Raw genomic sequence first — 23,859 nt, forward strand, 5'->3', positions numbered from 1 at the left:
GCAGCAGCAGCAGCAAACCATTTGACTGGTCTTTTCAAAGCTTTCTTTGGTTGTTGTACATGGATTGATTACTGTAAAATTACTTAAAATGATTATATTCTTTGCAACAGAGACCAGGGGCCCCAAGTCCAAATTGATTTGTGGAGTTGGGATTGCAACTCTTTCCGCAATGGGCCCAGTTACATGAAAGTTATAATCATATTCTTTGCAACAGAAACCGGGGCCCTGTTGCATGAAAATTACATTTGTGGTAAGTTTGTCATCCAATGGTATTTAGCATGGTAAGAATGCTAGACAATCGAACCATGGATTCCATGGCAGTTACCATTGGATGGCAAAGCTACCATAATATAACAGTTCAAGAAGAAAACTAATGCATTTGTCTAATATGTCGAGTTACAACTTCTCAACATCCAGTCAAATTCATCCTCAAAATACATAACAGGAAGGAAGTTGCAGTCACAGTTGCTATAATTAATGCTTTTGATGTTTTCAAAAACAGGAATAAAAACTTTGTTTGGACGGATTCACAACTCCAAGTAAATGCTCCTCCAATGTCTAGAACAGTCTTTAACACAATATTTCATGATCGTCCAGCTTTGACTGCGTCAATCTTCTTCTTCACACCAGCTAAATTCAGCGTGAGTTCCGCATGATGACGCTTAAGATACTCCATCCTGCCTCGTAATTCGTCTCCCTCGTCCTTCCTTTCTTCAAAGTCCTGGAGGAGAGATTTCTTACCCAAGAGGCCGCTCTTCTGCCGCAGACGTTGGTTGTCAATTCTCAGGCTGTCTCGTGCCTTCTTGGTTCTTGATAGGACATCACGTTTCTAAAGAAAGTTGATAATGACAATTTGAGATCAACAAGAATGCACACGTTCAAAGTTTCTTTGGAATTAAAAATAAATGAACATCAAATTTGGTTTGCCATATTCAAGTTGTTCATATTTAAAATCATGCATAATTTTATGAAATGCTAATCAAACAGCCCCTATAAAACAAGTCCTGTGCCCCATCTTTTTACAATCAATCTTAAGTTTGGAAAGAAAGCTGGTAATGCCATAATTTTTTATCCATGTGTGTACACAATTATCCCCTTCTACCCCTAACCAGACTGGGCTTTTTTTGTGTGTTCTATGAACAGGGGTACCCCCCCCCCATTTGAGATCTCCGACATCCATAGCTCGAAAGTCGTAAAAATTTGCATTTTAATAGTTTTGGATGTAATCTACAAGGCAGCATGGTTAATTTTTCTGAATTCCTCAGATTTTTTTTCTTATATGAAAGAATTATGCTAATTTATGTGAAAATCATACTTTTTGCACTAATTCACTATAAAAAGCTCACAGAATGCTTATTTTTGGTGTTAATATTCTTTATACTATTGCTAACAATTACAAATGAAAAAAAAATCCTGGTTTGAAAATGAATTTCTTATTTAATTCATTGTTTTATGAATTTCTTATCTATTTGTTTTTCAACCTTATGTTTTTTTTTTGGGGGGGGGTTAACCAAATTTATAGCAAAACCTTTATAAAGCATAATGCTAAAATCAATTAATTTCAACAGATAAAAATAATCATATCTATATGAATAAGGTGAGGGAATTCTGTTTAAATTGACTTTGTACACAAAATCATGTTTTGGAGTCATTTTGGGTCTGACATGCACTTAGGTAATGTTGAGTAATTATCGAATTGCATACCCGGGCATCGTACATTTGCAAGGATTTCACGCAGCGGAATGGTCGCGGAAGATGTCCAGGGGGGGGGTTGATTCAACCCCCCACCCCCGCTGGATTACAGTTAATTAAAACAATAACACAGGTATTTGACATGAGGGCATCATTTTGAAGACATGAATTCTAGATGATGGGTCTCTGGCCTTCGATATTAAGATTGATAGAATCAGTCACACGACCTTGAAATATCATGCCCAGAAATTACCTGTGCCACCAGTTCTTCAACTTCTCTCAGCTTGCCTTTCTGAACATGGTTCTCAGCCTGAACAAACTGGAGCTTCTCCTTGACGTGGGTCAGCACCTGAACAGTACTAGTGATCTTCTTTCTCAATTTGAGTAATTCCTGTATGAAATGTACAGAGAAAAGCAATGAGAAACTGAAGGCACTGTGGTGTAGTGGATCAGATTTGACTTAAGATTAGAGGGTCACAGGTTCAAATCTAGTCAGAACCTGATCTGTTATCTTTCTTAATTTAAGTAACTCCTGTATGAAACATGAACAGATAAAGGCAATAAGACAACAAAAGGCACTCTGGTGTAGTGAATCAGATTTCACTTTAGGATTAGAGGGTCAGAGGTTCAAATCCTACCTATAGCCTATGGCCTTAGACAACAAAATATCCAAATTTCCCTCTGACTTGGCTAGAGTGAATGGGTATCTAGCAGGGATAATAATTTCTTGAGATGCTTATGCATCACGATGACAATAAGATCCTTGAGCACTCTGCAGTGCGCTTGATAAAAGGCATTATTAAATTGTTCATGACGGGAAGACGGGTAAAGGATGGAAAGAAATCAGGAAGACAGATACTGAAAGGGATAGAAATAGAAAGGGGGTGGGGTAGGAGTGAGTCTCCTTTATATTTCATCAAAATAATACTGGCATTGACACTTTACCTCATTCCTTTCTTCAATCTTCTCATTGTATGTCTGGTTCTCAATCTTCAACTGTTCAAAGTCAATCAGATGAAGACCTTCAGCAAGTTCCTCCTTGGCCTTGAGCTGTTGCTCTCTCTTCTTAAGACGGTTCTTGAGTTTGATGTTCTCCAGTCTTACTTGCTTCACCTCTTCCTCTTTCTTCAGCTCGTTGGAGATGTACACTTCAACTTCCTGTTGATTAAAAATAACTAATGGATCAATAAAAAAATCAAACAAAAATTGTGACCAATACCTTTATTTTGATAAAAAAAAATATAGCATGAATTCAGAGTAAGCCCTTGCAGTACGTCCTCAGTAGGTTAAGGTCATTTTTTAGAAATCCCCTTAAAATAACTGTTGGTAAAATGTAAATTTAGAGAGCAGCAAGGCCATTGAGGTGGCACCTAAGGCAATTGCCTCCTTCACCTCAGCTAACTGCAAGCCTTGTTGAAAGTGGAATATCAATTCTTCAGATATATTTAGCTTGATAAAAATGTGATCTTTGATACTGTGGTAACAGGGCTCTGCAGCAAATCACAATCAAGGTTTTCCATGGCAGTTACAATGACGAATTTACCATATTTGAAACAGGCCCCAGTTCAGTCAATACATTTAAATGCCTTAACTAGAATATTGATTCACACACAAAACAAGACAATCCCCACCCTTGGAGCTATGGGTTTCCCAGTCCTGCTGCTGATAGCTGTCAGGGCTACTTGTCTCTTGAGTTCTAAGAATTGTTGGTTCTCATTTTCAACATAGTCCTGCTTCTCCTGCTTTCGGTCTTTGAGCTCCTCGAGATTCAGGAAGGAGAGGTCTCTCTCCTCTTGTTCTTGTTTCCTTAGCTCATCCAAATTGGCTGAAAATGAAACCAAATGAAATAAAGGAAGAAGGAGCAATGGTAAATTTTCTCTCCTATCTGGCTTGGATAAACTCTGGCAATGCAAACAGTTCTATATACCATGACTTCCATGCACACACGCATCATGTACTTGTTGTGAATTGATACATTTTATGACTTTGTCAAGGATCGGGAGATCTACAGGATTTACCTCATTCCCATATACCAGATGGTGATGATGACGACATCATCATTGTGGGTTATTTCTAATTTCAAATAATGCAAAGTTAGCATTGGAACTTTAGGTCTCAAATCAGAAAATAAGACAAGAATGACAGTTTTTCTCATAACACATCCTACAATTCTAATTTTGTTAATTCTCCTATGGTCTATTATAGTTACTCCGTCTGACTACAATAAGGTCTTCAACAAACTAGCTGGTCTTCACTTTGTCTATTTTCCACTTGATCTACATCTAAATCAGCTAATTTCAAAATATCAAATTCTCACTTTGTTGACAATCAAATTCACATTAAATTACCACTTCATCTAATAAAAGTCTAATTCTTGTTGGATCTAAAATCCCCATGGACATATGTATCTCTCTCTCTCTGTCTTTCATCACCCCCCCCCCCTCTATCTCTCTATCTCTCTCTCTAAGACTTACACATGTATTTGAGATATCTCTGCTCTTGATCTGTCACATTTTTGTCCATTTCTTGCCTCTGGTCATCTGTCTTCTTCTTACGGAAATATTCAGCAAGCTTATGTTGGAGTTGGATATTTTGTTGATTCAGTTGCTCACGCTCTGACACCATTGCCTTCAGATAATAAAGTTCAAATAAAGGTAATTAAGTTGAATCCATGAGCATGACCACAATTTTTTATGTATTGGACTTCAAAGACATTTAAATTCCAGTCATAATGTATTGATTATCAAAGAGAAATCTACCTACACCTTTCCCATTAAGTTATGTATTCCAGTATATACAGGAGATTATTATGCTGTTACAAAAATTTTGTTGTGTTGTTATATGAAGTGCAATCAATTTTACTAAAGCATCATTTCTTTTTTCATTTTTATTAAAGATTGATTCCATTACATATAACTACACAACAATATTTTGAGAAGTTCCTTCAATCATAATCCCCCAAACTGGCAAAAAATAAACAAAGAAAATCATGTTGTACATGTAATATGCAAACAACATGTCTGAAGGAAAAATGTCACTATGTCTAATCCCTTTTGAATTTGTCAAGTTTCTCCCGAACCAACGGATCTTAATAACCAAATTAATCTGTTTATTATGTATATGATGTTAATTGAACCCTATTTCAGTCACATAACTCCCAGTCAGGATATAATGGTTTTCCTCTTTAATATGCATATTTCAATCGGGAGATATCTTTTGTAAAAGAAGTGCCACATAAATACTTGATTTTGAACTATAAAGTTACTAATGTATTAATAGTAAACTGGATTTAGTAACAATGTTGGAGGTGTTTCAAAAAGAGTCAGAAGTTCTCAACACATATCTAAGCACCAACATGCACATGGCATTTATCTAACTGTATCCGACCAATCCAGTGATGCATCATATATCATATACCGCACAAAACTAGGAATTTAGCATTTACTTCAAGTCACACTTGAATCTTTTTGAAACACCCCTTGGGAATTAAGACCAACTGGCATAAGACCCAGTGATTAAAATCCATTGCAGAAAATCTCTAGCAGTAGTCACCCATACATACCTGATACATTTCTATAAGTTCTTCTCTTGATATTAGATCCTCTTCTTCTTCTTCAAGCAAAGCTTCTTCTTCTGGGAGAGGGGATACTGGAGCACACGTAAAGAGAGTAAAATACAGTCAGGTATGACAAGGGAAAGAGATTAACAAAGAATAAAGAGAGAAAGAGTAAAGCAGAGGGAAAATACAATTTCCTTTAAATGGGCTATTTTTCCTGCTTGTGTTCACTCATATTAATTTCTTTTTAATTATACCCAATGGTAAATTACTGGGAAAATTTTTGACATTTGGAAGGCTAAATGAATTGCTCTCAGTCCTCATTTTTCATAACTGAAGAGCTTCAGATTTTATGAAAGATATACAGTCCACACAGTTTGATTGAAAGTGCTCTCAAGTTATGAATTGTATCAGGTCAAAATATCCTAGTATTCATTCTACTTCAATTAGCTGTTAAAAAGGAGGGGGGGGGATAAGAAAATACAATATTTAACATTGATTTGTGGGGGGGAGTCATGAATGAATCCAATATCTTACTTTCTCTCTCAGGTGTCCCCGGTTCAATTTGAGCTGGTTCATTAGGAGGGGGTGTTGCTTCTCTGGATAAAGGCTCCATAACCTGGACAGTAGGGGTCTCCGGTCGATCTCCTTCCTGGAATGTGTCACTCTGTGGTATCGGACTCTTGGGCTCCTCCTCATCTCCACCCTCTGGTTTCTCAGCTCCTTCTCCATCACCTTCACCAGGAGCTTGGGTGTCATCTCCAGCTGGGGTAGCTCCTCCTTCTCCTTCTTTCTCTTTGTCACCTTCCTCTGCGGCCCCTTCTCCCTCAGGCTTTCCTTCCCCGCCTTCTCCACTTTCACCTCCTTCCGCTCCCTCTGCAGTCTCCCCTGACAAAATGGAAATATAAGTGAATATAAGTTCAAATTCCACTCTGTATAATAGAATAGATGTATGGAGTGGCACTCACAGATAACATCTTGTGCTCATGGTGCAGTAACACTTCCAAAACCAAACAAAAGAATATTTTCAAGTATATTAACTACTGTCAGATATCAAGACAATCTATATATAATCCATATAGCACCCACTTTGTTGTTATTGCTATTGATTGTAAAAAGTAAACAAATGGCAGACAGATTTCTGTTATTGGAAATGACCGTCTCTGATATCTGGTCGACTATTAAAATAGGATCTCTTAATATCTGCGACAGAAATTGGAATACATGATAAAATCTGATTTGAAATACCCTATCCACTTAACTTAATTTGTTTACAACATTATTTGTAACTTAAAGGAAAGAGAATATATGGAATGACAAATTTATTTCAAAATTACAATTTTCAAATCACATCACAAGATTCCTTGACAAATGCCTTACCTTCGCCAGGTTTCTGTTCTTCTCCCTCCTTGCTTTCCTCTCCTTCTTTCACTTCTCCATCTCCATCTGCTGTCTCTCCATCGGCACCTGGTGAAGCAGTTTCCCCTCCTTCCTGTCCCTCTGCTTCTGCTGCCACTGCTTCAGCGGGTGGACCATCGCCATCGGCTGCCCCTGGGGAACCTTCTGCTGTGGGTTGCTCTGCTTGCTGCTCCCCTTCTGCAGCCGGGTCTGTGGGGGTGCCTGCTGGTTCTTGGTTTACTGCTGGTGATGCCTCTCCCTCTGCTGCTGGAGTTGCTTCTAGGAGGGGGGGGGGGGGGGCATAGAAAATATTTCTACTATTGAGGGACATTTCATAAAGCAAGATATATCTGAGTAAGTGCCTGAGTGGTGATAAACATCACAGTGATGACAAGACAATACACTAGTAAAGTGCCAAAAATAAAAAATAAATTTGAATAAAAATAGAGGAAGAATGGAGGGAGAAGATTTAAACTGGACATCAAAGAATTTTAAAGAATCAAACAATTTTAAGGCAGATATAGCATAAAGGGTAAGTTAAATTTTGAAGGATGAAAAATCAGGGAAGAAAAAAAAAAGCCAAATAAATGTGACTAGATGATAAAATGAGTGTAAACTACCAAAATAATTCACTCAGAATGATAAAGGATCTGTGATGCAATCTACATTGTTGATTAACTGCCAAAATGTAAATGTGCAGTCCTTACGGGGAACAACAGGAAAGACATCCCTACATGGCATTACAATACAATTACCAAATGGCAAATTTCAGATTGACATCTACACCATATTATATTCTGTGTCTGATTACTTTCACTTTCATCTAATCTATTTTATTTTATTTTCCTTCATTTTAAATATTTTTTGCTTTTACACAAAATATGATATATTGTACAGGTCCAAAACTGGCATCACCCTTCAGAAGGATATTACGAAAAATGAGGAAATGGAAACATTTGAATAAAATACGAAAATACGAGGCAGGGAATGCAAAGGAAAACGGGTGTGTGTAAAGACTCTATTTTCAAGTTACATGTGTATTTACCCTGATTTTCTGCTGCTTCTACTGCCGGAGTGCTAGCCTCCTCTCCAGCCCCTTCAGCCTCTGCTGGGGCTTCTGCTGATTCCTGTGTAGGTTCTTGTGATGGAGCCTGTTAGAGTAAAGTTCAAAAAAAGCAAGTGGTTATTCTAAGAATAAGGGCAAGTCCAAGGAAATGGCCCCTCAGATGTAAGATATCAGCACCGTAACAGGGGTTGGTGGTGGGGGGGCAAGAGCCAAAAATTTCCCGGTCAAATCATGATATCAACAGGCAAAATGGAGTAATGAGGGGAGTATTTTAACGCCAGATATTGCGTATCAAGCATAATTTATTATTTTCTTTTTAAGTTGCGAGCGAGCAAAAATTTCGACCTTTTTAATCCAAAATCCAGTTTTGTGATAGATTTTGACATGATCTCCAGAGAATAATCTTTCACGCTTTTCTCTCTTTAGATTCCCTCTTTTTGTGGTCTGTACACCACTATTCAGGATTGTTTGCGGCAGTAGCATGAAGAGTAAAAAAAAAAAAAATGAGGGGCGCAGTATAGCACATGTACTAAAAAGCTGCTTTATATAAGTCCCAAGCGAGCGAGAAAAAAATCACCTTTTCATGAGAATCTAACTTTGAGCTATTTATTTACATTGTATTCAGTAAATAAAATAATATCCTACACTTTTCCTTTGCTTTATTTTCCTGTTTTTTTTTTGTTTTTAAAACTTTTTGGGGCCATGGCCCAATCATTCCATACACAGTGCTGTAGTATTATATCAATTATTTATAATCACGTAATATATTTTATCATTTGTAAAATAATAATTTTTATCTATAAATTAATCTTCAGAACGGCATCGCTAACCGAAAGTACGTAATACATAAGCGGTTCAAGGGTCGACGCCATTGTATTTGTTTACATTGGTATTACATGTGGATCGAGGGGTCTGGTAAGAATCCTTTATTTTCACCTTTTTTCCCCCATTTTTTAAAACCTTCCTACGCATATTAGGTGTAGGCCTAGAGTTAAATAAAACCACGACCAATTACATGATTTTTAATAAAAAAGATGGATTTCCAAGGGGAATCCATCTGTATTTATTTGGTTCTCTTAAGGCTATAATGGTCAACAAGGTTATATCATAACCTTGTTCATAGAATGAGTGATATGGGCGGGGATTCAAGTCAAGACTCCATGATTAGCCAGGGGCGTTGTGGGGAGTGAAAGTTATATACTGTACGTAGCTCACTCCCCACTAACGCCAGGAATCACCGTACATGCCTTTGCGTATCGGACAGGATTACCCATGGTGAACCTAGACCTAAATCACCAATTTTAGTTATAGTTTTTCGCCCAAAGTTATGTACATGGGCAAGTTTTATGTTTACCCCCATTTGATTCTATTTCTTTTATTTTTCATTAAATAAATAGTCGTAAAATTGAAAGAAATTAAGAGCAATAGCGTTCACTTACCCCCGTCTGTTTACGAAGCCATTTTGATTTCTTTTGGTCAAACCGCCAACTTGAATTAAAAAAATATTTGCATCTGCCGATAGATATCAGGAATCGCAAAATATTTTTTTTTATCGATAAATATCATATAAATTATTTCATGATATTTTTCAACCGAAACAAATATTTTACAAATCGTGATTTTTATTGACAAATGCAAGTATTTTTTAAATCTAAGTTGCAGCTCTGCACGCGTGTGTATCTAGGAGACTAGGTATCATAACAAAAGAAATCAAAATGGCTTCGTAAACAGACGGGGGTAAGTGAACGCTATTGCTCTTAATTTCTTTCAATTTTACGACTATTTATTTAATGAAAAATAAAAGAAATAGAATCAAATGGGGGTAAACATAAAACTTGCCCATGTACATAACTTTGGGCGAAAAACTATAACTAAAATTGGTGATTTAGGTCTAGGTTCACCATGGGTAATCCTGTCCGATACGCAAAGGCATGTACGGTGATTCCTGGCGTTAGTGGGGAGTGAGCTACGTACAGTATATAACTTTCACTCCCCACAACGCCCCTGGCTATCCATGATGAAGTCAATTTTTGAAGACATCATCATGGAGTCCTCAAGACTAGCCAAGACCCCCGATTAAACAGCATCTACGGAGAAAGGGTGCGCTGGTGCACCCTCCTCGGCCTCAATCACTCCTAAATTTTGACCAGGAATTTTGCCTTTTGACGGGGTAAAACTTTTAAAACTTAAATTAAAAGCGCGCAGGGTCAGGGAGACGAGGAAGATGCCGCATCGATACAGACACGTGGGACTGAAGTGAAACCGGTGATTGTTGCCTGTGTGGCTCGTATTACTACCTCTGCAAAACAAGAATTATAGAGTAGCGAGAAAACAGAAGAATGCATGGAAATGTACTTAGAATATCATACTACCCTTATCTACAAAAAATTATTTTATATGAAAGTGTAAATATATGGTATCGTACCTCTTCATCAGCCATGTTGATTGCACTGACCGTCTCTGTTGTCAAGGTACTATTTACTCATTAATATTCATGAGAGTCGAGTGCGATTGGTAATCGAGTCGAGTGAGATTGGTGATCGAATCGAATTCGACTCAACGAATACGTACCCGTACACGCACGCTGTGTGACGTGTGTTTCAAGAATATCGTAATGCATAGAATTGTTATCAATCTACTAGAATTAAGCAAGTCTGAAAATATAATTGGTCAGAGGATCTGCACCCCTCCCGAACAAATGCTGGGAACAGGATCCAGGGGAGGCGATCCGGGGTGGGGGGGGGGGGGGGGCAGGGCACCACCAATATTTGAAGCAATAAACAATTTCCCCCTTTTACTATACCCAAGAGAAAATAATAAGTTTTGAAATTTCAAATTGCCGGTGGCATCAGTGTTAAAAAATGCTTGAATGTATCTGTTTTATTTAATTTAATTTGACTAAACGTGCAAGGGAAAGGTATGAGAAATGTTTTGTAGGGTAAGTTTGATTTTGCACTTTCCCCTCGACACATCGTGAAAACAAGCATTTCTGCGCAAACAGATTTCTGTGAGCTTTACAAAAATGGATAGTGCTCTCTCAAGTGTAACATATTCTGTCAAAACTTTTACTTTCATTGGATAGATGAGACCCAAACCCATTATGTGAAAAATTACATGTTGAGATTACATGTTGTATATTTTTGTTAATTCCCAGGGCTTTTTTTATACACTGCATGGAAAATTGCACAAGGGGATGGGAATATTTAATGCATTCCCACGCTTTCTATAATATCTCTGCTGAGGAGACAAAACTTGAAAAAAAAAACAATACAGAGAGTGTTGACACTATCATCAATTCCATGAATGAATTAATTCACATTAGGCCTGGCCCCCACGAAAGATCCATATGCCTACTAAATCATCGGATGAGCACTGTGCCTGCCATCGTTTTCTAAGAAATTGATGACATGAATGTCGGAGTCAATTAATTAGTAATTCATGAATTAATTGCCTAGAAACAACTGTACAATCAAATTAATTTATGCAAGGCAACAATATGAAGTTAAATAAGAACTTGGTCCATAAAAAAAAATCGCTCAATGGCTACTTCCTGATTTAATTTCATTTGATCCTTCCAATCAACATTTGATATTGCAAGAAGCAAAAGGTTTACAAAGATCCACAATGATATAGATGAAAATAGAGTATAAATTAACAGTAAAGCTGTGTGGCTTACATTTTCTTATAAATGGATTTATGCCAGATTTAATGACGGTCACGGTAGGCGGTCGTGGGCTATAGTCTGCAGGCACAGATCCTGACTTAACTTTCATCAACAAGTGGGTCTCTTAGCGAAGACTATATAGCACATACAAAAATTGTTTTTTTTTCAATTCAAGAGCGAGAATTAAAGGTCAAGTCCACCCCAGAGAGTTTTTAATTTGAATCAATAGAGAAAAATCAAACAAGCATAATGCTGAAAATTTCATCAAAATCGGATATAAAATAAGAAAGTTATGACATTTTGAAGTTTTGCGTATTTTTCAGAAAACAGTTATATTATGCACAATCTACAGACATGCAAATGAGAGAGTCGATGACCCGCACTCACTTTTTCATTTGTTTCTCATTTATTTAAATTGTACAATATTTCAATTTTTACAGATTTTGCAATAATGACTAACTTAATTGACTGAACCATGAAGTGGTAAATAATAGCCTATATGGTAATTATACATGTTCAGGGAGGCTTGTTTCACGTATAGGATAACGAGTAAACAAAAATGGATTCATATTTCAGATAATGAAATTCAAAAGAAATAGCGAGTGATGTCATCACTCCCCTCATTTACATACAGACCAGTATGGGCAGATAACTGATTAGTGAAATTAAGCGAAATTAAATTGAAAATGTCATAACTTTCTTATTTTACATCCGATTTTGATGAATATTTTGCTTGTTGAATTTTTCTCCTTTTATTAAAATCAACTTTCTGTTGGGATGGACTTGTCCTTTAAGGCCTAGGCTTAGGCTAGCTGGGGGGGGGGGTCTTCTTTTTATTTGGCAACCATGCAGTCAATTTGACTATTTTCGCCATCATAAATATTATAATATCATTCACGTTTGTTTTCTTTAATAAAGAAAAAAAAGAGAGAGATTTATACTAATTTAAAATTCAAATATTTTTGTTTCCTTTCTTCTTTCTTCCATCTCCTCTTTTCTTTTCTTTTTTTCTATTTTTTAGGTTAGGGTACCTACAAAGATTTAAAGTCGAGTGTGTCTCAAAAAAATAATTTTTTTCAGCTAGGAGGCAGATGACGGAGTGGTCTACGTACTGCATGCAACTATGACTGCTCTCGAAAAAAATAAATGGTAAAAAGGGATTAAAAGTTGTCAGATAATTGATACAGACTATTTGTTACACCATGGTTAAACCATCGACTGTGTCATGTAATTACATGTATTCATTTTTTTTTATATAATATACAAAATTTTTTTTAGAATATGGCTGACACTACTGCGATCTACTTTGATTGGTCTTACAATAAACTTTAGGCCGGGATATGTAAAATATATTTTGAAGTGTAAAGGCGGGGAGTGGAAACATTAAATCGGACTATTTTGAGTAATATTTCTTTGGGCAAAAATCTGAAATGTCTTTGGTAAAGACTAGGAGCGTCTACCAGTCAAATAATTGCCCCCCACCCCCTCGATCCCGCGATCCAAAATTTTGAGCGCGCCAAATTTGAACAAAACGACGCTGCTCATTTTAGCCGCCTTCCAACATACGATCCACGATCCAGCACCCTACTCCGTAGTCGTAGAAAATTAGTCGGAATTTAGTTGTTTTTTTTCATTCTTTCATCTTTACCTCATCTAGGCCTATAATCATGATGTCGTGTGTAGATACAATCGATGGAATGAGACATGGGCACAGAAATAAAGGACAAATTCAGGTGAGTTCGGAGCGAACGAGATTCGCATTCGCGAGGCTTGCACTTGCAGCAGCCGGCAGCTCCGTTTGCCTCAGAGGCTCAGGCAGTCAGCTCTGTACTTTCGGGGCAAAATGATTCCGGTATGGCTTGGACGTGTCGTGGTGCGCCATCATCATCATGATTCATGGCCACATAGTAATGCAAGCAAAAGCAAAGCCCGAGGCCGAGCCAGGCAAATAAACTAATTTAATTAAAGGAACAATCTTTATCTAAGTACGGTACCAGGTAATGCACTGCCAATTTTTCATGACTGGTCATAGTCATAGACAGCTGGCATCCGTCTGTAGCTGTTTCGAGGAGTTTTTTAAGATTTTTTTAAAAATTTCTCCTCGTACACAGACGGCTCGCTATCGTGCAGCCACCATATTAGGGGACTTGCAGTGCAAAATCCCCCCGTCGGGGCTCTTCAATTTTTGTCTTTAATGAATAAAAATTTTGAAAATTAACGCGACAAAAATGCATATTAATATTCCGTCTTGGCAATAAGTGCCAAAAAACAGAGAAAAATCAAGTAAAAGGAACAAAAACAGTGACTTACCTCGGCTGTCACGCAAATTCACTTCCCCGTTTTATCCGATCTTAAGTACATAAACATATGGCCACTGAGTCCCCTGTACAGATCGCACTAGAACTTCGGTCTCTGTATTTGGTGAGTGAAGCCAACGGAGTTCAGCTGAACAACCAAATAAGAGCATAACCTCAGCATAAACTTTTGGGCCGGGTTTTTTTTTGTTGCAAATGCATTGACAGTGTTTGAGTTGCAAGTGAAGTTGGGCTGTCTTGAGTTGACTCACCCAAAACTTAAAAAAAAAGAGTTCATTCATTACATGCCGCCGCGCACAGAAAAATCAAGCCATAGAAGTCGTGTGTTGTGGACACCACTCATTCAATGAACAAGTTTATGATATAACCTTGTTCTCATTTATATCTCCATGTGTGGCAAAACAAGGGTGGCAATGTTTGGCTTGTTTTCTTTTTTTCTTTGGGGCAAATGCTTGATTTTTTTACACTGACAGTTTCCATTACGCCTATTATTCATACAATGTTGCTCTTATTTAAATTTAATTCTTTTAATCATTTTTTTCTTAATTAAAAATAGAGATCAAAAATGAAAATTTTCTTGCCATATTACTTTCCACCAATAGAGGGCGTACACAAAAATATGCCCAAAGTTCAAGTTTTTGAGCGCTCTGGTAAATACAAAAGTTATTCCCAAGTTACTAATGAAAAATAAATTGCAACTGTATGGAAATTAGTAATTTTGGTCACAAAAGTGATATTTTAATGATTTTTTTTAAGTGTGTGCTCAGTGCAACATTGGCATACCATAGTCCTACCTGTAGATTCCCCACGGGCAGGGTGGTAGCAGTGAACAAGTGGTGGACACCAGAAGTGGGATCCACGGCACTAGTAGAACTTCGAAATCCACTGCCAAATGCGGTTCATGGGTGCGAGGTTCTACTAGGCCTACCTCGCAATACGTGTCAGTGGGCTTGGGGCAAGTCACACTCAGATCGACACAGACAGTCTTAAGACTAGTGGGAGGTTAGCCCCCCCCCCCCCCCCCCGGGAGGGGGGATGCAGTCAAATGTATCGCTGTACACATGTGTGACCAAATTATTTCTAAACACCCCTTAAACAAGTTTTTTTCTCTGTGTGCAAAATTACCTGCTAAACAAGTTTTTTGTGGGCTTTTTTTACACATTTTTGGCCCCTGAACAAGTTTTCGCCAGAACATGACCCCAGGGGAAAAGCTTGGGGAAAAAATGGCAAGTTTTCCATGTCCCCTCCACTAAAATTGAAGTTAACAAAAAAATATGGAGGAGATTTATCTAGAATTATCTAACATATATCTAAGAGATTTTAGAATGAAGAGTTGGATACGTACCAAACTATGGCTTTGTTCCGTCAAAAATTTGAGTGTGTGTAATTCCCAATAGGCGAATAGCATCTGTTTATTTAGTCAGAAAAATAAATACCCTATACTCTTGAAGAGAAGACTAGTCGTAATATCGGTTGAACAAAAGCTGTGGCAAAAATAGTCAATCCTGACTGGTTGCCAACCAAGGAAAGAAGAAGAAGATAACCGTTATGAAACCAATGGCTTTCAACAATTCCTGCTAGCTCAGTGAGTAAGGCGACAGAGTGGAGATGCTTCGTTCTGCAGCGAGAGGTTCGAATCCAAGTTCCCACTGGAAGTAAGAAGAAAAAAAAAAGAAAGAGAAAGAAGGGTTTTGGAGAAGTATTTTTTTAAATTAGTGGAGGGGACATAAGGAAGTCTTTCCGAAAAAAAACACCCCAAACACATTTGGCCAATCTTTTGAAAAAAAGCCCTATGGTTATGATCTAACGTACAGTAGATAATAGCTTAACAGTAGATATGTTTGTGCTTAAAAATTTCAAATAAGTTTTAGCCCAAGGCATATTTATTATCTGTAGAAATCTAACGTAATAGAAACTGGCTTTGGCAGAAAATCGAGCATTCAAATCCTCTATAAAAAGTAAGCAACAACGAGAAAATGTCCAAATATGTTTTTGCCAACCCTACTTCAATACACAGATCGAGGACTTGATCTGCTCACATAGATCTACTACTCTCTATGAGGATTGAGGACAAGGTCATACAATCATGATAACCTGCATGGGAATTTCTATTGTCATTGTTATCTAATGAGGACTTCAAAGTCATGATATTAAAATCTGCACAAATAGAAATTTTCATTTTCATATAAAAATACATACCAGTAGTATATGTTAGATTATGTGACATAATTTTTGCATGTTGTATTATCATGGATAGACCCTTTCAGATTTAGGCAGAAACTTTGACTGTTTTTTAAAAAAATAAGCAAAATTTTAAAATGTACTACCGTTATGTTACATCAAATTTTGATGAAATTATACAGTGGTATGCTTGTCTGGTTTTCCTCTTCATGGTTAAATAAAATTTCGTTGCAGTAGACTTTCCTTACAATTCACTCTCCAATACATTCACATGTATTACTATATCTTTTGTTTTTCTTTTAATCTATCAGGTCATCTTTGGGCCCATGTTCTCTGGTAAAACGTAAGTATTGACTTTTGCATTAAAAATGAGATTACCGGTATCATATCAATTGTCCATGTCATGTTGAAAATCTCACTTTCATGATTTACAATGTAACTAAGGTACATGTAGGCTGATATGTGTGTGGCCATTTTGAAAGAATATGGTTTTGTGTTGTTGGTTTTTTGTATGTTCTCAATGAATTGGGGGCTGTGTGGTCAAGTGGTTAGAGGCAGAGCTTTGGATTGATGATTAAAAGGTTGTAGTTTGAAAGCCAGCTTGGCCTTTATTTCAACCAATTTCTATTGTCTATAAGGCCAGCCACTATGACTGGGCTGTAGAAACTAGAAAACATTTTCTTTTCTTTGTAATACCAGCTTGGTGTTTATGCAGCATTTAGCTTGTAGTGACTTGACTATATCTTTTTATATATCTTCATATATATATTCTTTCCTTGTAGCTGCTGTAAGTTTGTATGACAGTTACTTCAACAGAAATTAATTGTGTATTTCTAATGTAAATTCCCTTGAGGACCCCCCCACACACACACACACAAGGGGGGGGGAGTAAATCATCTTATATATGTTGAAGGGGATTCCAACCTTAGTCATGAAATGGAGTGTGATGAGAGGAGAGAAATAATAATAGTAAAAAAAAACAGAATGGTGAAATTTTGAAGGGAACAGTGTATTTTGTTATGGCTTTTTTAGAAATGAGATCATTACCTAGGACAATGTCAATTTCAAATTGGCAACTCTGTAACTAAGTTATGACAAATGAGACATTAGCCTATGGGATTCATGTTTTCTAATAAGTATCTTTTCCCCTGCAGCAGTAACCAAAATATAACATAGTTGTTCTCATGACATAAAAAGAAATTTCCAGTTAAAAAAGAAAAAAAAACACAGTTTAGCCATTATGTGTATCAGAGCAGTTTACGTGTAGCCCTCTCCTTTCATCACTGACACCATCAATGCAACTAGTTAAAAGTGGTTACAACTTCTTACAACTTTAGAAAAGTCATATCTTATTTTTTTGTCTGATATTCAAACTTTCACCCATACATATATGGCTTTTCTTATTCCTCTGAAGACAAATTTTCATTTGGGTTGAATTACACTTAGTATTCTATATTGACAATGAATTTTTAATTGAGAGAATCTATCTCTACTTTTTCCCAACTATATTTCAGAACTGAACTGATCAGGAGGATAAAGCGTTATCAGATTGCAAATCACTACTGTCTTCTCATCAAATACGACAAAGACACAAGATATGACAAGGATGGTGTAGCAACTCATGATAGGTGAGTGGTTCTAAACACTTATATGTATAGTAAACTGATATAAATTTCCTCAACTATTTTCCCTCCATATCTCAATTTCATTATTTGCAGGACGTACACATTAAAACTGTCTGGGTACTTTTATTCATTAAAAAAAAATCTTGTCGTAAATTATTGTATTTATTGTGATGTAAACTTCTTTCTTTACCTTCACTTTGGACTGCTCACTACCTTTTTCATTATTCAGTAAAAAAAAAAAATTAATTGCTTTGTTATTGCACAAGTGCCTTTGGAAGTTTTGAATATTAACATTTCTCTATAAAATCTTTCTTATCTGCAAACTAGGCAAGTATGTAAAGCTACTTCTGCTAGCAATCTATCTTCAGTCATAGAGCTTGCTGAGGAGTATGAGGTCATAGGAATCGATGAAGGCCAATTTGTAAGTGCATTCTATTGAAATAAATCTGTTCAATTCTTCTTATTTCCTTTCAAATTTCTTGAAAAATCGCCTTGAGCACAGACTCTACAGAGTGGATTTGTATGATACAAGTTCAAATTATTATTATTGTGTTACTATTTTGTCTTTCAAATTCTGTCTTAAAAAAATGATACTAAGTTTACTTTGTATCAAACTGATATTTTTCAGCTTTTCATGCAGCCATTATCTATTATACCTGTAATCACTTCTTGATTGTAATATTGCAGATCAAATCAAGTATGAAATAATTGTAAGGATACATGTATGCTTCCCTTTGAATCTTTGATATGATAGTTATGGCTGGTGGTTGAATAATGAATATCCATCTAGCACTGCATGAAATTTCAGCAACTTCTCTTTATAGTCTCAAATTAATTGTTGAGTGACATGATTCTTACTATAATCTTAACTGTTATACATTCTCTTATTGATCTCTTGGTGGTCATTGCTGCATGAATTTAGCAGAACTCTTCATTGGCACCCCAGTCACAATCTCTGGAATGTATGTGTTAACATTTGGAATGTGTCTATATTATCCCTTTAGTTTCCTGATTGTGTGAAGTTTTGTGAAGAAATGGCCAACCTAGGCAAAATCATCATTGTAGCTGCATTAGACGGAACATTCCAGAGGAAGGTTGGTACCAAATAAACTGAACTACATGTCTTCATAAAAATAAAAAAAAACTATTGAGCATGCAGGTTCTATTTTTCAACTTTTGTTTCTTCTGATCAGAACTTCTGAACAATATATCATATTGAAGATTTTTTTTATCTGCACTTTTGCCCATCAGAGCTTATGCAAATATCTTAGGGACAAGTGATTCTTTATTTGAAAATGGATTAAATTATTCACATTTTCCTATATTTTCTTATATTCCCTTGCAATATCTTATAACTTTTAACTGTTGTATTTTTTCTTCTAAATAGGGTTTTGGTGATATTTTAAATCTTGTACCACTTGCTGAAAGTGTCATCAAGCTCAACGCTGTCTGTATGCATTGCTATAACGAAGCTTCATATACCCGAAGGATAGGATGTGAAACAGCTGTAAGTCTTCATACATGTATCTCACAATTGTCTCTTACGTGTATACAACATTTCTTTGTGTTTCTAATAGAGGGGTCCACTTGTAAGCAAGCCTTTGATTTTCTGTTGCTGATTGACATACATTTACAGATAAATTGGTAACTTTATATAAAGAAGTAAAATGATTGATTTTTTTTTTGAATATATGCAGTCCTATTTATCAGAAAATAAAGTATTACAGCTAAGATTTTTATGTTTTTCTGGGTGACATTGGCTTCACAGTGATTAATATTTTATGCAAAATATTTTGCAAAATCAAATATTTTCAACAGTAAATCTATATAAATTGCATTTTTTTTCTTTTTCTTAGAATAGATTGGCAGTCACACATGAACATCCATTCCACAAAATGATCCACTTCATTGAATCATTCATTTATATGGGCTGTCATTACATAGAAATCCCTGACAAATGTGTTCTTGTTGCTTGCTTAACATACACTTTGTGCCAGGATGATTATTGATTAATATTTTTTTTATTTTTTTTTATTCCTACCCTGTCCAGGTGGAGGTCATAGGGGGCGCTGATAAGTACATGGCCGTCTGCCGTGACTGTTACTTGCTCAGTCCGAGTAAGATCAATGATAACAGTATACAAACCCCCATCACGCTAGATACAACACACAAAGCCAACAAACAAGGGAGGCGATTATTCCAATCTCCCAGTAGTGATGGAGAGTCAAGCATGTCACCTTGACTATGGTGAAGTTTGGTTTTTAATTAGTTTCTAGAATTTAAATTGTAATTATTATGAATTCAATCTTTCACCATTTTACATACTTGTTATCTTTTTTAATCATTGTTCAGGTAGAAAATGACTTAAAAAGTAATGCTGTTCATGATTTTCTTTTTTAATGCATACATGTGAGTAGTTTGACAGACTGTTGGACAGTAATTTGCTTAAAAGCAACTTTCAAATGAATTAAGTTGTCAGGAACCTTATGGGAAGTCAAACCCAAGAAGGTTTTTGATAAAAGAGAAGAAGAAAGAAAGGCAGAAACTCATTAAAAATTGATGAAATTCAAGAGTAATCAATTTTGTGATGCCTCATGTAATCTGACCTCCCAATGTCCCTTTTTTTATTACAATTTAAAGAACTTATGAAGATTATTTGGAATATGTGTTTAATTATCACATCAAAATCATTTGAGTTTCTTGGAGATAACTGCAGTTGTTGAATTCATAGTTGGGCCTTCATACATGTGGGAGTGCAGCTTATGTACAACATCACAAAAATAAGACAATGATAACTATCACAAATCTGGTATTACTTTCCATTAAAAAAATTATTAATCTGCATTTTTTCTGCATTTATGGAAACTTACTTTAATATTAGGGTGAACTTTCCCTTTGAAATGATAACATATAATGTCCTAATTTGACCTGGGAATAATTTAATGAAGCTTGTCAGTTTTTTTTTTCATTCTCTGGTGATTACCACAGTAACAGTGAGAGACCAATCAATGCTTCTCAGCCAATCAAAATTGAGGAACTGACTGAAATTAAATGATGACAACATTCACGTAACACACCCTGATATCAGAACAGACAAAGATTGGCATTGGTAGCTATGTAAGACTATTTTTCAATTCAAGAATATCAAAATTAATATTCATGTCTTCATAGCGTTCAGATGTATTGTTTGAAAGTACTTATCAAAACGGTTGAGATGGATTATTATTTGGTATTTGTATTCTTAATCCACTTTGTTCACTGTAGTATCAAATAGTACTCGGCAATGGTCAACACAATATATTTTACTTTCCACCCTTAGTTTGTATTGATTCTATTCTTCATCGAAAATGCCTGATTAAATACTTCTACCTCATTCATACAAATACAGTGTACTATGCATTATTGTTCAGGAACCAAATCTGGAATGAGATAAGATTCTGTATTTGTCTCTGGGGTGCTCGTCCAGTTCTGCCACTTCTTTGTTTGGCACTTTGAAGAAAAGATGAACAGTGATTGAATTTCAACAATTCCTCTGAAGTGCACCTGTTCAATTATCAGTAAATCTCAGTGTTGTCCTATAAACTCCAGTGTTTGTTGATGCATTTTTGTCATCCAATCTGGGAAAAAAAAACCTCATTCATGAAACGTGTTTGAATCTATTGACAAGAGGCTAGCTATAGTCCATGAATGATAGTTACCAACCACAAAACTGTACATACAGTCAGAGCTGCCAAGTAGTACTGATTTTCAGTATTTAGTACTGAAAAATGAGAAGAATACTGATGGTTTCATGCAAAATACTGATTTCTCAAGTTTCAGTTTTATGTGTTGTCCTATGGTATTTCTTTGAAAATACTGATTTCCTCACCAAAAATACTGAAATGTTCTTGTTCAGGTTGGCAGCTCTGTACAGTACATATACATGTAATCCTCAATGATAGAACTTTCTGTTTTTATATCACATAATTATGAAGTATTAGGATCAATGAAAATGGTTATAGCAGTATATTATTTTTGTCCTTTTGTAAAGGAACAACATGTAATATGACTTTATTTGTATTCTACATGTATTTTTATTTCACCGAACATTGTATGTCTGACAATCAAGATTAATATGCAAGTATATGACTAAGGCACTAAGCATTCCAAAAAAAAATTGAAACATAAATATTATTGGGTGAAGGCAACCCTTGAAGTCAGCGCACCACACTAGCCACAGGTACGGCAGTCCCAGACCAGTAAAAATTGCTGTCGGGCCAGTAACTTTTCAGAAATAGCCAGATTTACTTTCCCGGCATGACCAGTATAAAATATATAAAACTTTATCCTCTTTTCTAAAATTATAAAAATAGGTTTGGCATCTTTAAAAAAATGGCTCTCATCTTTATGTTGTATCTGTGCAGTTTGGTTTTGTGTTTTTATTATGGGAGGGCAATAAAAGAGACAAATCTCGTCCTTTTTATGTTTTTCTTTATTTGGAGGGACCAGTACAATTTACGTTTGGACCAGTAAAAATATTGAAAAACTGGGTATCTACTGGTCCGACATGAAAAGGTTGGACCAGTATAAAAAAGAGGTTAGTGTGGAGCCCTGAGCAAGGCAAATTCTGGACAAATGTGTCTCCAATAGAGAAGGGCAGCAAGCAGGCGAGGGGGTATTCACAACATTCACTTTGTCTCCTTGGGCTAATGCAAACACTGTGTGATGAAAATACATGTATACCTGAAGCTTTTGGGTAGTTTCATTCTCAGTTATAGCAGTTTTTAATGTGTTGGTTTTTTTTTATGATTTATTTTTACTGTTTTACTTTTTTAAGCTGGTCAGTACACCTCTGCTATTGAATAGTTTTAATAGAATCTTATTAAAGGACACTTGTTCTTTTCAGGTTTTTTTGCAAACTCATGAACAATTTACAAACAAAATTACATGCGGAAATTATGGTTAGCATGAACAGTACATGAATATGGTTCATGAAAGGTTTTTTTGTGTGTGTAGAGAGGACATCATTATATTAATGTTTTTAAACTGACCGTAAAACCAATTACTCTCTTTTTATGAATTGGAGATATTGTAAATATTTGTGCAGATATCAATATAGAGTAGAATGTACAGTTGACATTTTCTAGCAAAAAATAGGAAATATCAGTATTTCCTTCCTTTTAAAAAATATATATTTACTGTGGCATTATATTTCATTCAGCTGTGTACTGAAACTATCTTCTGTTACATTGATTCCTTGTTTCTCAATTGCTTCCCACAATATCTTCCATTTTTTCATGGTGCTCTTCTTAACATGTATACACAACTGTAACTAGGGTTTAAAAGCCTTCATGTCAAATACTTACAGCACATGCTCTTTGGTTTAATTGCTCTCAGGCTTAATAGGTTAGTCTTACAATTCACTTGAGCTAATTATTACTGTTGTATAACATGTGGATGTAGTACACCATTGTCACTTAATCTATCAATGGGGGTTCACTGTTGTGAACACCTGGGGGGCGTTTCATGAAAGGACTTGTTCGGACGTTTTATTCAACAAGTCCCATTTTATCGACAGTTACCATAGGAACAGTGCCTCTCAGCCAATCAAAATCATGGAAAGATGTCAGATCTGACAACTTGTCGGATGAGAATATTAATGAAATGCTCCCCTGAACCATCCAAACTCTGAGAAAGAGTTGTAGTGAGATGAGTAGTATTTAACCAAATGTTTACAAATTGTTCCGGTGTCAATTTTTCCATATAAGACGACCGACTGAGCCGAGTCCAGGTGGTTGTAAAAGAATGCAATTAGACCATGTGCAAAGGTACTAATCTGGCATAGAGAAGTATATGGAGGGGGGGTTGTTTCACAAAGATTTGTGGTCGAGTCTATCTTAAATGTTTAGTTGTATGCAGTACATGGTAAGACCATGTGCATGAAATACCATAAGCTATTAAGCTTGGTTCTGAAGCACGACTGAAGTTCACACAATTATTTGCGGAACACCCCCCCCCCCCTCCTCCAGGTATGATTTAGTTTCTGTATTCAACTCAATTACAGTTTGACAACCCATAAAAAAACCCAGTCTCGTTGCAGCTAAGATCGTTCCAGCTAGGAAGTATTTCAGAGTGTATTATACTTGTACATATTTCTACTGTATTTTTTACTTTAATGTAGAGCCAATAAAGGATACTCTTTGCCAAAAAAAAGAATGCTTTTATGTTCGTGGAGATATTGTTTCAAAATGATGTTGTTGCTTGTTTTGAATGAAATTTCAAACTTGAGTACTGCAAGTGTTCCAAAACATTCCCCATCCCACCGTGTACATTTAACGAGATAACAGAGATTGCATTTTGAGAATTATGTTAGCAGGGGGAAT

General features: G+C 36.0%; 2 protein-coding genes across 2 annotated transcripts; one reads left to right on the plus strand and one right to left on the minus strand.

The window, feature by feature from the left end:
* Positions 1-385: 385 nt before the first annotated feature.
* LOC121422312 (coiled-coil domain-containing protein 96-like) lies at positions 386-10,212 on the minus strand. Its single transcript, XM_041617266.1, has 10 exons — positions 10,138-10,212; positions 7,692-7,797; positions 6,629-6,925; positions 5,786-6,136; positions 5,255-5,340; positions 4,167-4,320; positions 3,324-3,517; positions 2,638-2,850; positions 1,946-2,083; positions 386-829 (listed from the first exon to the last, which is right to left on the minus strand). Exons 1-10 carry the CDS (start codon positions 10,150-10,152, stop codon positions 584-586), a joined length of 1,800 nt encoding a protein of 599 aa, XP_041473200.1. The 5' UTR covers positions 10,153-10,212; the 3' UTR covers positions 386-583.
* Positions 10,213-12,904: 2,692 nt separating this feature from the next.
* On the plus strand, positions 12,905-22,650 carry LOC121422361 (thymidine kinase, cytosolic-like). Its single transcript, XM_041617352.1, has 7 exons — positions 12,905-13,109; positions 16,184-16,215; positions 17,387-17,500; positions 17,825-17,918; positions 18,502-18,591; positions 18,885-19,004; positions 19,548-22,650. Exons 1-7 carry the CDS (start codon positions 13,044-13,046, stop codon positions 19,737-19,739), a joined length of 708 nt encoding a protein of 235 aa, XP_041473286.1. The 5' UTR covers positions 12,905-13,043; the 3' UTR covers positions 19,740-22,650.
* Positions 22,651-23,859: the final 1,209 nt, after the last annotated feature.

This window comes from Lytechinus variegatus, chromosome 10 (genome assembly GCF_018143015.1).
Source record: "Lytechinus variegatus isolate NC3 chromosome 10, Lvar_3.0, whole genome shotgun sequence".
In the NCBI taxonomy this organism is placed as follows: domain Eukaryota; kingdom Metazoa; phylum Echinodermata; class Echinoidea; order Temnopleuroida; family Toxopneustidae; genus Lytechinus; species Lytechinus variegatus.